The sequence below is a fragment of the Triturus cristatus genome, chromosome 7 (assembly GCF_964204655.1).
Source record: "Triturus cristatus chromosome 7, aTriCri1.1, whole genome shotgun sequence".
In the NCBI taxonomy this organism is placed as follows: Eukaryota; Metazoa; Chordata; class Amphibia; order Caudata; family Salamandridae; genus Triturus; species Triturus cristatus.
This window is the reverse complement of record NC_140590.1, coordinates 919,667,580-919,682,761: the sequence shown is the minus strand read 5'-3', so window position 1 is coordinate 919,682,761 and position 15,182 is coordinate 919,667,580. Positions and strand designations below refer to the sequence as shown.

General features: G+C 41.6%; 1 protein-coding gene across 1 annotated transcript in view; it reads right to left on the bottom strand.

Moving 5' to 3' along the window:
- DOCK2 (dedicator of cytokinesis 2) overlaps positions 1-15,182 on the bottom strand; it is a 1,824,799-nt gene that overhangs the window by 75,981 nt on the left and 1,733,636 nt on the right. The window contains exon 43 of the mRNA XM_085617853.1: positions 9,395-9,479. Coding sequence (XP_085473979.1) covers positions 9,395-9,479 — 85 coding nt within the window. The remainder of the gene's footprint in view (positions 1-9,394; positions 9,480-15,182) is intronic.

Here is a 15,182-nt window from a genome sequence, read left to right as displayed (position 1 = left end):
ATCTTGTCTGTTATTAAGAATTACTATATTTATCTAACTATGCTATGGGCACCCTCTGTGGTGTGTTTTCACGTTTTTACTGTTTGAAGTGTTGCACAAATACTTTACATATTGCCTCTAAATAAAGCCTGACTGCTGTGTGTCAAGTTACCAAGGGCATGAGCACAGGTTAATTTGGAGTTTGCTTGTGCCTTACCCTGACAAAATGTTTGGATGCTGCTTGACCAGGGCTTACACACAAGTCAACTAACAACCACATTTATTAAAGAATACAAAATATTTATAACGTAAACTGTCATGTTTTAATGATTCCTTCTACTATCCCAAAAGCAAAATGTACCGGTAAGTTACCTGCCGACCCATCAAAACATTAGTGGTTTAGTCCATGTGCATTAAATCATGTAGACCAATTTCAACTTTGTTATTTACTTAACACATTCCTGATAGTACATTTTCACTAAGAACATTTGTGAGGCATTATCACCTATGGAAAGCATAAAGGTTAAATTTTTATTTAAACACATCATGTGTTGTTTTTTACAATAATGAATAACAGCAACATGTTTAAATTCCATTTCATTGCTTTAATGTAGTCACTGCTGTATCATGAAGGCAGAGAGTTCCAAAGGGGCAAATCAGGAGTCACTGACAACCCCTAAATGACATCCATATGGACAAGGGAAGAGTGTACTACATATGAGTTTTCTCTGATACCCGTTTTGTAACAGGATTGACTTCTTTGCATCCGAATGGATGCAAAGAAAATGGATGGATGCAGCTTAGGTCCCAGAGGGACGGATCCATGCCATTTGTTCCAGATTTCAAGGACTATGTAAATTAGTTCAATTTAGATACATTGTACATTTATTGCACATGCATTTATCCAACAGTATAACACCATTACTTATCTTAATAATTTTAACCAAAACACCTCTCACAGCACCAATCAAAATCCCTGTTACACCTTAGCTGACTTTTTCCAGAGAAAAATAAACTGCATCTATGATGAACTCACATCTAGCCCACCCCAACAGTTGTGGAAGAAGTCCCTTCTGTTCTTACATTGAACACTACCAATCCTCCAGGCTGCTCTGGGCAACATGGTTACTTTAGCAATTTTCCTCCTTTATCGTAAGCCTATGTTGCCAATTTTATTGTTACTATTAAATCTGGATTCCCTTCTTATCCCTGCCCTCCTTCCATCTTTCACCTGATACCTGATTTGATCTGATTTCAGCCCAGTTAACCAGACTTCTGATGCTAATTTTGGGATCAGGTTGTTATCCTACAATCTGGAAGCAGGCCTCCATTTTACTCATTCTGAAAAAACCGTCCTTGGACCTGATTGTTCGCAACAATTACTGCCCATTCTCTCAGCTGCCTTTCCCAGCCATAATCCAGGAAGAGGTAGTCAAAAAGAGCTTACAGCTTTTCTGGACTCAAAGGACTTCCTTCATCCCTTTCAACACAGTTTCAGAACCTACCATTCAACCGAATCGGACCTTGTAGTGGCCTCAGAGGAGATTCAGAAGCTAGTGGATTTGGGATGACAAGCTGCCCTGATCCTCTTGGACCTCTCAGCCTCATTTGATACAGTTAATAATGAAGTTCTGATTGACCAGCTTGTGAGGGTTTGTGTTCATGATGCAGCATTGTCCCTTTTTAAGTCCTTTCTTACAAACTGAGTTCAAATAGTGGAGTTTAATGGTGACAAATCTGATGCTTTCTCCCTACCTAGTGGGGTGCCATAGGGATCCTCCCTGTCCCCTACTTTATTTAACATCAACATTGCCCCACTGGTATAATTCATACCACCCTTTGGCCTATCGGCTATCTCCTATACCGACGATACTCAAATCATTGTATCGATCCATGATGATAACGGTGTCACAGTTTTAAATCTTAATAATTTTCTTACCCAGGTGTCTATTTGGATGTGGAAATGTTTTGTAATACTCAGGTGCCGATTCCGATTCTGGAAAAAATTTCCCCATACGAATCGTATCCGGGATTTTTACCGTACGAATCGTAAAAGTAGCGTACAAACTGCCAAGTACGATTCGTATGGGAAAAAGTCCATACGAATCGCATTGGGAAAATATCCCCACACGTCCTCGGGTCGGAAAATGTGTCCGACACATCCTCGGACGATTTACCCTACGAATCGGAAAAATGAAGTCCGACCGCGCAAGTACGATCCGTCCCGTCCTTCCAATTTTACAACCGTATGGAAAATACACCGTACGGACCGAACTGCAATAGCAACCATGGACACATGTGCCCGCATACGCGCCGAACCCCCCCCCAGACCCCGCGGATGTACGTGCCGTACCCGCACCCGTGTATGTACACCCGTGTATGTTACAGTCGAACCCCCACCCGTGTATGTATGAGTCGAACCCCCACCCGTGTATGTACGAGTCGAACCCCCACCCGTGTATATGTGAGTCGAACCCCCACCCGTGTATGTACGAGTCGCTGGGGGTACGCACCGTACATACACGGGTGTACATACACAGGTGGGGGTTCGACTCGTACATACACGGGTGTACATACACAGGTGGGGGTTCGACTCGTACATACACGGGTGTACATACACAGGTGGGGGTTCGATTCGTACATACACGGGTGTACATACACGGGTGGGGTTCGACTCGTACATACACGGGTGGGGGTTCGACTCGTACATACACGGGTGTACATACACGGGTGGGGGTTCGACTCGTACATACACGAGTGGGGGTTCGACTCGTACATACACGGGTGGGGGTTCGACTCGTACATACACGGGTGGGGGTTTGACTCGTACATACACGGGTGGGGGTACGGCACGTACATCCGCGGGGTCTGGGGGGGGTTCGGCACGTACCGGGCCCCCAATTCCGCTCGCATCGCGCCGTACTTTGCTTTTCCGGCACTTTTTGGGTGCCGTAAAAATATTGCCGTCCGGACTGGTGTCGGTTCGAATCGTACTTCCTTGTACGTGAAAAGGAGCCTGACTGCGTCCCGACGTCACGTCGGCGCTTTCGCGGATCACATTTGTATGTATATTTTCGTCGGTCGGTGTTTTTTACGATTCGTACGGAAATGGTGTTTCCGTGCGAATCGTACTTCCATGTTTGTAATGTTTTTTTACCGAGTACGAGAAAACCCTCCGACCGACGATTCGTACCCGGTTTTTCCAGGATCGGAATCGGCACCATAGTGTTGACAAAACAGAGGTTATTCTTTTTGGTAGTGACACATACCTCTGGAACACTGCTTGTTGGCCAATAGACATCAGACATCTGACTTGGATTCACCTTTGATAATCAGTTAAATATCTCCCAGCAAACTAATCTCATCACCTTTCTTGTTTTCATATCATAAGAATGTTGAAAAAGGTTTGACCTTTTATCCCTTTGGATCTTCAGAAGAATGTTGTTGTTGCCCTCATCCTTTCCAGGATTGACTATTGCAATGCTATGTATTTAGGTATAAATAAAGAATCTCTTTCCAAATTACAGTCCCTTCAAAATGTTGTGGTGAGGCTACTGCTAAAAGTGCTGAAATGTTGTTCCATTACTAAGGAACTACGAGATCTTCACTGTTTACCAATACAGGATAGGGTCAAATATTAATCCTCATGTCTCATTCATAAGGCCTTAAGGGGCCGTAAGAGGCCCGATATTATCAGAAAATGCTTTCATGGTACCATCCCCATTGGGGATGTAGCAATGGTCCATAAAATAAATAAATCTAGATGGGGCGACAGAAGCTTTCGCTATCTTGGTAGTAAACTATGGAATTCTCTTCCTCCATTCTTGAGATCTCAACCGAGCCTTCCCCGTTTTAGAAAACTCTTACAAACACAGTTGTTTGTATCGCCTGGGAATCAGACAAGCATTCTCAATTCTCACCTGCTGTCTCTAAGTTTCTGCCCCAGCGCTAAGACACTTCAGTGCATGTGTGCTTTACAAAAGGTTTACTTACTTACTTGCAAATGTGGCTTGGACTTGGCAGTGCTGGAACCGCCTGCGCTAGGACTTTAAGAGCTCATTATATCCCATTTCCCTGTGGAGAGGTACATTTTGGGAAGGCTAACCTGGCCTTTTGGGTGTTTATATATGAACATTTATTTTTACTTAAACATGCACTGCCCTGCAATATTGTAAGAAGAAGGAAGGCTTTCCTCAAATTGATGATGACAGTGTATATTGGGTCTTAGTTCAGCATCTTAGCAACAAAAGATCAAGCTTTACCTACTCAAAAGATACCACAATTAAGCAAAGTTTAAAAAAAATTCTTGGCAGAGCCCCTCTGGTTGACAATCACTATTTGATCAGAGACATTGGTGAAATTGACTCTTTGATGAGTTGACTTTATTATGTATAAACCACTTTTACATTTACAGTTAAGGAAATTGAAATTATTAGGTGAAGAATTGAAGGATATCAGATCTTAGACCAAACTTGAACAAATTAGTAAGTTAAATAAGGCACACATTTTCCGGACCATCAGGTCCTTTATCATATTTGATTTAAAACAAATTGAATAATCCAATAGCTTTATCTAGTGAACCTCATGATGATAAGTCAATAAGATCATCTCGATGATCACATTCCATTTTTAGTTAAACTTATGTTCAGTAGATCAAAAAAAAGCTCAAGGCAATTGTAAACCTTGACTTAAAGAAGCCAAACATTTTTAGATCAATGGTATCAAATTTTGAACAAATGTTCTGTGGGCCTTATGCTATTGATATTAAGGAACTTTCAATGGTTTTAAATGAACTGCATGAAGAAATATTACAGTTGCAAAGACCAAAAACCATCAATTACAAAAAGACGAATAGCATAATGTCATGTAAACCCAATAGAAATTGGAAGGGTACAGGTCAGAAATTGAACAAAGAAAACTTGAAATTTCTTAGGCATACTGTGGATTATAAAAACTTAAAAAAAATAAGTATATAATGGGCAGAAGTCTGCATAAAAATTACAGCTAGAAAGAAATATCAGTAACAAATTTCCACTCAATTTATTAGTACTGAAAATTATACCCTACTGCCTTCACCGATAAGTATGAATAGAGCAGCTTCAACTTCAAATAGTACATCAAATAACTGATTGAAAAACTTCTTAGGGAAAAATCCAAAATAGGTTTTGCGAGTCGCTATTAGGAAGGGGCGTGCCAAGGGCGTCCCTTCCTTATAGCAAATTGCAGGGGGATGGAAGATTGTTTTGCGACTGCAAATGCGGTCGCAAAACAATCGCATTTACGACCAATTTCAAATTGGTGGTAAGCCAGTCACAAATGGGAAGGGGTCCCTTTGGGACACCTTCCCTTTTATGGTTGACAGTGAAAATGTTTTTCAAGAGCAGGCAGTGGTTTTACGGACCACAGCCTTAAAAAATGAAACTGAAATGTTTATTTTTAATTTTGAAACGTACCCCATTTTCCTTTAAGAAAAATGGGGTGCATTTAAAAAATAAGTATTTAAAAAGCAAACACAGACATGGGGGTCTGGCCACCACCCGTTCCCCATTGGTCGCAAATTATAACCTGCCTCATGAATATTTACGATGCAGGTAATTTGCAACCCCATTGGGAATTGCAAAATGTGTCTGAGACAAACTAGTACATTTCCTTTTGCAACTAATTTTGTGTTGCTAAAATTCACAAATTACAAGTTGCAAATGGAAATAGTCATACCTCTGGCTCCTGGCAATTAATATTTTTAAATGGAATGACTGAAGAGAAAATATTACCAAGAGGTACTTCTTTAGACCATTACACAAATCATTTATTGTTTGATTCATGGATTGATGAGGAAGGTGCAGTGTCCCAAGAACACAAGAAACCCTAGAACATCCCAAATCGAAAAAATTCACAGCAAGTTATTTGTTCACACCATATGTGAAAACAAAACACTTGATTTGTTTGCTTATTTAATTCAAGATGATATAGCTTAAATCAACTTTGATTAAAAAGTAGATCAATGATTGCACTGCAGACTTTTTTCAAAAACCCAAAGTTCAGGCTGAAGCAGAATCCCTACTGCTTCAGCCTAGACTCCCCTTGCCCATTTATGATGTCAGTATCCCACAAGACATGCTGACATCACAAACCCCCAACACAGCAGTGAGGAAGGAGCAAGTGAGTTACTCCCTCACTTGTCTGATGGATATCCTGGACCTCAGGTGGCCTCCCCACATTTGAGGTATACATCACTGTAAAAAGAAGTGTCTCCCCTTTACAGCAAAGTCTTCCTCAAACACATGCTTGCTTGTGGATAGCAGATGCTCCATGAATCATGAGCAGGAATACACTAGACACGAGGGAGGGTTTGTTGTGTGAGGTGTTGGCCCCTTTGGTATTGGGTGCGCCCCCACTCAGGGGGGGGCATATTGCTTAACTGTAAGGTTTATTTTCTCTTGGGGTTGCCACACCCACCCCCGTGAGGAGGGCACGATCGACCACCACAGAAAAATCACATGGCAACCATATTTTGCTGGGGTCAGCCCATTTGGGCAGTCTTGCCTGAGCTGCCAGGCCAGGTCCTCCCTGAAGCTTAAAACACAAGCAACGCAACACCAGTTTTGTTTTGATTAGGGATCGTCAGTTGGGCGTAGCTTGGCTCCTGTGGCAAAGTGAGCAAAGGACCCACATCTGGGCAACCCAGTATTCAAAGCCAGCATTAATTTGCCCACCATGGCACCTCAGTTTGGATCCAGCCACATGCAAATCAGTCTTGACCCTGCTCCAGTAGGAAGAGTGTAGTCCAAACTGCCAGGCCAGCCAAAACACAAGCAAAACAAAACCAGTTTTGCACTCATTGGCACTCATCAGTTGGGTGTAGCTTGGCTCTAGTGACACAATGAGCAGTGGATACACGTCTGGGCATACCCTTGCCACTTAGGATGGTGCATCAAACACACAACAGTTAATTGGAGGAATGCTTGCAAACACACAAAACATGATAGGAAGAATGCTTGCAATATGTCTAACCACTGACAATCACATGGGGGAGTCACCCCGGTGTAACAGACCCACCTGTTTCTGTTTTGGCACGCTATAAAGCACTCCCTCTCGCGCACGTCGGTACCTCCGGTCTTTACTCATAGACCGTCCTGGGGTACCGACGGAGAGGTAAGCGTGTCTCATACTCTGGGAATGCCTTTCTAATTCAGAATCATTTTCTATAACATAGGAGCCCTAAGCCTTGGCATCTTTCAGAAGAGCTTTTTGGGTCTTTTAATTGCTTTATAAACTATATCTATTGCTGAACTGCTAGAGTTCCTCTTTTTCTGATTTATAGTCAGTGGTAACATATCTTTGTAAGGACATCACTGCCATGCCTTTTGCCTCCACTTTTTTATGAATATAGACATGGACATACTTTATACTTTCTAGTCACTTTTGATGGGGAGCATAAAGATTTGGGCATGTTTTTTAACAGCCCTGTTTCTTTTTTTTTTCTTCTCCCCCATATTAGAGCGGGGCCCCCTTCCCTGAGTAGAAACCAGGTTGAGGTGAGGGTATCACCCAGAATTCTGGGGTAAGTGCAATCTAATACACTATTGGATGTATTAAACACTTATTTGTGTTTTCTAGGACGGTATACATATACTGTTGTCTGCTGGCTCTGTTAACATTGATGACTTTTCGCATTTTCTTATCCTTGTCTCTCTACTTTCCTAGGTATCCGGTTTTGATATCCACAGAGTTCAACCGGTGGTAGGAATGTCTGTAATATATTTTTATACTTTCACACTTTTTACATAGTAGCAGCAAATTAGGTCCTGATGAATGCCCTCGATACTATTTAGATCCTAGTGGGCAGAAACATGTCGACCAGATACTATGGACAATAAGCATAATGACAATGTATTTATGCTAAGTTGCCATTTTGCTTTTTAATTCTGGCAGAGGTACTCTACCAATTAAAGCACTTTTGAGTTCCCCTAGCCATTTTTATTCACTTCTTATGATTTAGTGCTGCACTTTTAGAACCCCTCTCACACGAATGAGAGTTCACCTTATGGTTTTTGTCATCTCTGGTGGAGATCTGACTGCAACCCTTGTATGCCACTTCTCTTTACTCGCGATCAGGTCGCCCCATCTAGACCTGGTGCGGTGTATCAAGAGAGACAGACCCAGATGATGACAACACACTGACTCCTCGGTGATTGATGGGTTCTGTTCCCAGAAGGGTTCTTTTCTAACTAGAGATGTTGGAACCAGTAGATATGCTTTTTGTTTATCTTTGTTGACTCAGCACCAGACCCGGGTTGTCCAGTGTTACAGTGATTTGGTTAAGGGGATTTACAACCTGCTGGTCTTTAAATTCTCTCCCTTGGACCTTCTCCCACTTTGTTTTGTTGTTACTGTAGCATTTCAGTAGACATTGCTTTGTGTCAGTATGCATGTGCTATAGAATTCACAACTGCTATTTTGAAATCCAGTTACAAAAAGATAGTATAGCTTTTCAGTAGATTTTTGGGATCAGGTTTGCAAATTCTTTAAAACATTGTACTTCCTGCATTTCAGCGCTTTAGTGTCGTCAAATTTGTGCTTAAGCAGAAACACACTATTCCTTCAATTTTTTTTCTGAAAATGCACGGTTTCTCCCAAATTCTAGCTTTTATTTTCCGTAAATTAGGAAATGTAGTCCGGATACACCTACTTGTATTTTCCTGAAAATACTCTGTTCTTCCTAACTATTATTAGCTCGTCAGATTCAGAAAACACAATAGTTTTGTTTCTCAAATAACAGCTTTTCATTCATGTGTACTAATTTTGTCCTAGCGTTCATTTTCAAAAGCCATTGATCAGTCACATTTAAAATCTAGCATTCCCAATTACCGACCCAGAAAAAACACAAAGCTACAGCTATAGCAGTCGCGGCTCCTAGTGGGAGTGCTGCGGGGCGGGGGAGTGGCAGGCTGGGGGGTAGTAAACTCCAGCATAAGGCCGATCGGAGTTAAGTACATAAATAAATAAATAAAACAAATTACATTGCGCATGTTTCAACCCCATTTGAGTTGCAGCGCGCACAATGTAATTTGTTTTATTTATTTATTTATGCACTTAACTCTGGTTGGCCATATGCCGGAGTTTACTACCGTCCACCCTGCCCTCCCCCGCCCAGCCCCACCGCCCCGCAGCACTCACACTAGTAGCCGCGACTGCGTCATAGGATGCTGTACTATGAACAGCCTGCAAGTTCTTTGCCTTAAAATAGGTATACCAAGCAATACATGGTGTGTTTCACTCACGCATCTTAAACAAAGTAAGCTATTACAATCAATTGATAATAGTTTAAATTGTATATTCCTAATTACATTTTATTAGTAACCAATATACATACAAAATCAGTATATAGAGTATATAAAATTAGATTGATTCTTACAGCAAATTCATTTTCAGGATCAATGGATCCCTTTCTGACCGGTCTTGAGTACTGAAACCTGTGCACATAATTTGACTTGTAGAAGCTGAAAGATGAAAAGAATTTTGATTTTAAAAACCGACTAATAAATATACAATACTAAATATACAACCAATCGAGAGACCTTTGTGTGACTAATGTGCAGAAGCAGCCTGGCAACTAACGTTATCGCTGCTGAGAAAGGATTTAAAATGAGACATTCAACTATTCAGTCATTTAACATAGCATAAACAGCTACACCTCAAATCCCACAAAGATGGTATCTTTGCTTTTGATACTGTGCAGTGTTCAGCTGCCTTTCTGCAAGGTTCAAATTATACAAATAGAGCATACATACACAAAGCACATTTGAAAACTGCTTGATCACCCTTATAATAAACGTGTAACATGTATGTGTTACACAGTGATGGTCGCCACTGCGTAGTTATAGTAAGTGCCGGGTTCCCACAGGAAATAGATTTTTTTGGTTTGCTAATAACTTTGGCATCATTAAATGACTGTTCCCAAAACGCTCTACAAAAAATTTAAAAGACAACTCAGCTCTTTCCTGGAAAGTTCCGGGGTGATCTGTCAAGCAGGGACTGATAAATGGGGGTGGGGAGGGGGGAGGTCCCAAAGCACATTTTCCTCATACAATTTTCCATTTGGAAATTGAATAGTGACACAGCAAAAACTGCTGAGTGGAATTATACCAGATTTGGAGAAAGCCAGATCTTGAGCCAGAAAATTTGCTTTTTGTGAACTGGTGTAAATCTGTTTAGTGTTTTTAGAGAAATTAAGGTTTCAAATGTATTTATGTACAGCGATGCAGTACCTTTACGATATTAACGCATAGAACCGCTGTTCTGCAAGCTCAAAACACACAAACAAATTGATTAGCGTTAATCTGAAGAAAATGTTGCGGCTATAATATGACTCGGGTACTCAGTTGCATGCTGTAGAAAATCAAAAATAATACGGAGTAAGGTGGCAGGGTAGGGGTATCCTGGGCCTTGTTGGGTGTCCCAGAGAGAACTCCCAAGGGGTCAAATTAAAAATATATTTTTTGTGGCTCATTCCAGTTCATACCAATCCATCATTTTTGACTACCATGCCACCACAGTCTGGACCCAGCCATATGCAAATCAATATTGACCCTGCTCCTCATGGGACAAAAACAGCCCAAACTACTAAGCCAGGCTCTCCCTGAACCAGAATACAAGAAGCCTAGGACCGAATTTGCCCTAATAAAGGCTCATCAGCAAGGTTTAGCTTGATTCTAGTGGTACAGTGAGCACGGGACCCATTGCTGGGCATACCCATCATGCTTAGGGCATCAACCGCAACAATAACAGGGTGATGGATGGAATGCATGAATTAATGTCAGCCACTAGCAATCACTCGTGCCAGATTCCAAGCCATAATTTTTTGCACACCATGCCACCTCAATAGACCCAGTCATATACAAATCAGTCTTCACCCTGCTCCTCATGGGAACAGTCCCGAAATTCCAAACAAGGTCCTCCCTAAATTTCAGTACAAGCAACCTAGGGCCGGTTTCACCCTGTTAAGGGCGCATCTGCCAGGTATAGCTTTATTCCATTGTCACAGTGAGCATGAGACCAACATCTGGGTATATCCATCCCACTTAGGGTGACAAACTGAAATATACAAAAAATTGATTGATGGAATGCTAATCTCATCCACTGCTAATTGCTTGGAGCCACATCCCAGTCCATCGTTATTAAGATATACCAGGCTCAAGAGCCCTAACTAGGGTGACACCAGTCCCAGGTTGCTTGTTTTTCTGGTTCAGGGAGGGCTTGGCTTGGCAGTTTGGGCTGGACTGTTCTCATGAGGAGCAGGGTCAAGGAAGATTTGCATATTACTGGGTTCAAAGTGAGGTGACATGGTGTGAGAAATAACAATGGACTGGGATGCATCCTTGAGTAATTTACTGTGGCTGAGATTAATTAAAGCATTCCATCCATCTCTTTTTTGTATACTTTAACTATGGATACCTGGTCACACAGGACCGCGACAAAGTCACAAGTTAAAGCCAACCGAGCAGGAGCCTGGGCTGGCTACAGAGACCCAGTTAGGCCCCATCTACGCAGTAGCGGCAATGTATCGGTTCTGCTCGGGTTGCGCTGTGCAGTAGAAGAGATGCATCAGTTGTGCTCGATCCACAGAGGCTGTCAGAGCACCTTAGGCCCACTTTCAACTGTCCAGGACTGGGGCGGCATCACTTGGCAGGTAAACTCACAGATGGCAGAGTCCAGGTTCTGGTTTCAAGGTTGTTGGAGCCATCTATCACTGAGACTCTATCAGAAGGTCCGTCAACTAGCCCATGGAGTCACTTTGAAGTCCTGGGTTCAAGAGATGCAGGTCCAGTCCTTCTCATTTAGGCATGAGGGCGGCAGAAAGTAGGTCAGTCCTTTAACGCAGCTGTCCAGCAGAGTGGCAGTCACTTCAGCAGCACAGCAGTCCTTCTTAATGACAGAGTCCAGAAGTGTCCTGAAGAGTTGGTGTCTGATGTCAAGTATTCATTTGTGCCTTTGATTCTGGGAGAAGCTTCTAGAAGTTTACCTTTGAAGTCTGCAGGTATACTGCCTTCCCTGCCCTGGCTCCAGACTATCTACAGGGGGTAAGCAGCACTTTGTGTGGAGGCAGGACACATCCTGTTCAAGTGTAAGTAGGACTGGATCCAGCTCCGCCCTCCCATTTAGCCAGTGACGGCCCATCCAGGCACACCTAACCTTTCAACTGATTGTGGTGATGTAGGAGGATTACACAAAGCCTGACTGCCAGCTACACCCAGTCATGTGACCCAGAGACAGGCTACAGACACTAAAAGGCCAAGGCAAGAAAATACCAACTTTCTAAAAATTGAATTTTCTAAATTGTAACTAAACTTTAACTTTACCATAAGTTATGAATTTTAATTACAATTCCAAAGACACCAAACATGAACTAATTACCTGCTTCCATTTGGAAAGTACACCTTAATAAATGTAATAGGGTTGCTCCAATCTTATTCGAAGGGAGATGTAGGCCTTGCAACAGTAAAAAACAAATGTAAGATTTTCTTATTACCAGGACATATAAAACTCAAAAGTATATGACTTACTTTTTGAATACACTCCAGGGACTACCCTAGAAGGGCCTTATATGTATTAAAAAGGAAAGTTTGGGCCTGGCAAAAGCAGTTCGAAAAGGCAGTTGGCTAGGTCAAAACGGCAGTTTAAAACTGCACATACAGGCTGCAATGGCAGGCCAAAGACATATTTCAATGGCCACTTAAGTGGGTGGAACAATAAGTACAGCAGGCTCACATGTAGCATTCAGATTACAGGCCCTAGTTACATGAAGTACCACTTTACTAGGGACTTACCTATAAATGAAATGTGCCAATTGGGTATAAGCCAATGTTGCCATGGTTACAGGTGACAGCACAAGCACTTTAGCACTTGTTTAGCAGTGGTAAAGCGCACAGTCCTGACAAAAAAAATTCAGTAAACATAGTGAAGCTAATAAGTTTGGGGATGATCCTATGTAAAGGGCCAGGTTCAACACTGGCTAACATACAAATCCTTTGAAGAAAACCTTGATGTTACATTTTTTACCTCCTAAATAAGTTTATCCTCTTCAGATGTGTAAGTGCTTACATTTAATATAGGTTGAGTGAATACACAAACCTGTGCAACCTTTTAAAAAGAGAACTTGTGTGTGGTGTTGAGCAAGATAAATTTAGGGAAGACGTTGCATTATAATCTGACTCTCTGGCTCTCAAACACAGACTGCTTGAACAACCCAGTTTATGTTTTCAAACTCAACAGTCTCATTGTTTTCTCCAGTAAGAAATGTACCTTGTCAGTTGTCTGTAAGACTTTGTCCTATGATGAAGGAATGAGTGGGAAAGATAGGAGCCAATATTTCTGTTTGAGAAGAATTGAGATGAAAAAGCTGAAAGAGTTATAGGCCGTGTTGATTTATCCTGAACTGCAAGCTGTGGGTGAAATTGAAAGAAGTCAGCTCTTCTAATCGCTGATGGCTTCTGGTTGTTAGATACTTTAAATAATATTTGAACAGAGCATTTGCCAGTGGCATTACCGATGTTGAGACTTAGAGAAATGAAAGTCTGCCTCTGTGAAAGAATTAATCAAAGTATAACTATTGCTTTAGAACACAGATTGCACGCTGTAAGTTTTAAATAACATAAATTAATTTAGTTTGGAATGTGATTAATTTTAGAAATAATTCACGTACAAAGTAATGCCTTCATTACTGATGAGCAATTCAAATTTCTACCAGTCGTGTTCTTTCTTCGAAATGTCTTAACTACTGATGCCGACTGCACCTCAGAAAACATTAATCTGCTGATAATTTGGTGGGAATGCAAACTCACCAAACAACATAATATAGGCATCATAGTTGGGAATGGCAGTACAAGGTTTGCCTGGCACATTACTATTCTCTACTGGGTCAAAGCTCCAACAACGCATAAGAGACCATATAAGATATCAGAACCACTGTCCGTGTCTGCACAGGGCACACTTTTCCCTCGAACCTCTGTGCACCCCTTCCATGGGGGTTCCCTGATCGCCACCTCACATGTGGTGCACAATCAGTAGAACAGCTTCTTTGCCTCTGCATCTGAGTCTATAATACAGAATGGACACAAGAACAACAACATTCATTAATTTCTATGGAGCTCCACCACCAAGCAAATGAGGGAGGGACCTGGTGCACAGTTTGTGCCACATGATACATATTGCTAAATGGGCCACACAATTATTTACGTCCCTTCAGTGACACCAGGGTACACCGCAATGCAAAAAGCAGCTTCAAGCATCCATTGTGCCCCTGTGGCACTATAGGGAGTATGGCTGCTGGTGGGTGAGGAATAGGCAGAGTGAAGTGAAGGAGCAGGAATGCAAATAATAGTAATTTCTACCAAGTATTCTAGCCATTAACTCCACAGCCTCTTTCTCATCTCATTCCTTTATTATTAGAGGAATGAAAGATGAAAACTCTAGGCTTCTTGCAAGTAAAACATTAAAGACCCACACTGATAGAAAAGTTCTGCAATACCAATGAGCTATTTATGAAGGATTCATATTGACTTTACTTGAAGAGTGCCATCAAAAGTTGATAAGCCAGATGTCTATGGGGTGAAATACAAATGCAATGGAAAGTCAGGAAAAAATGCTGAAGAGTATCCAAACAACCTTTCTAGGGGAAAACAAAATAAGATCACTTTGATAAACCAACTCTTGATCTTAGTTAGACAGGAGCCTCTGCCACAGGAAACAATATAATACATATATTAAGCAAAAAGAAGAATTTTCACTACATTTAAGACAGTATCAACATTGGCAGGATAAAATGATGATTTAGTCATGCCAGTATCCGAGTTCAGCAGTGAACACTTAACTCAATGAGCTTTCATACCAGCACATTGGAGCCCACCAGATACAGGAACCAGCCAAATTCTGATTCTTTGGCCAGATGCCCCAAATATGATACAAAAGTGATCTGGCAACTTAATAGGTTTGATCCCTTCATATACACCATCACTGCACATCTGATAAATCTCCATCATCATAACTATGCCGGCCAACTAGAGAGAATACTGGATTAACAGGTCAACTTTAAAAGATTTACTAGAAACTGAGGTTCACTATATGGGCCAACAATTGGATTACCGGACCATCAGTATCCCCCCTTCAATTTAGCAATCAAACTGGTCCCGTGAAGATTTTATTCA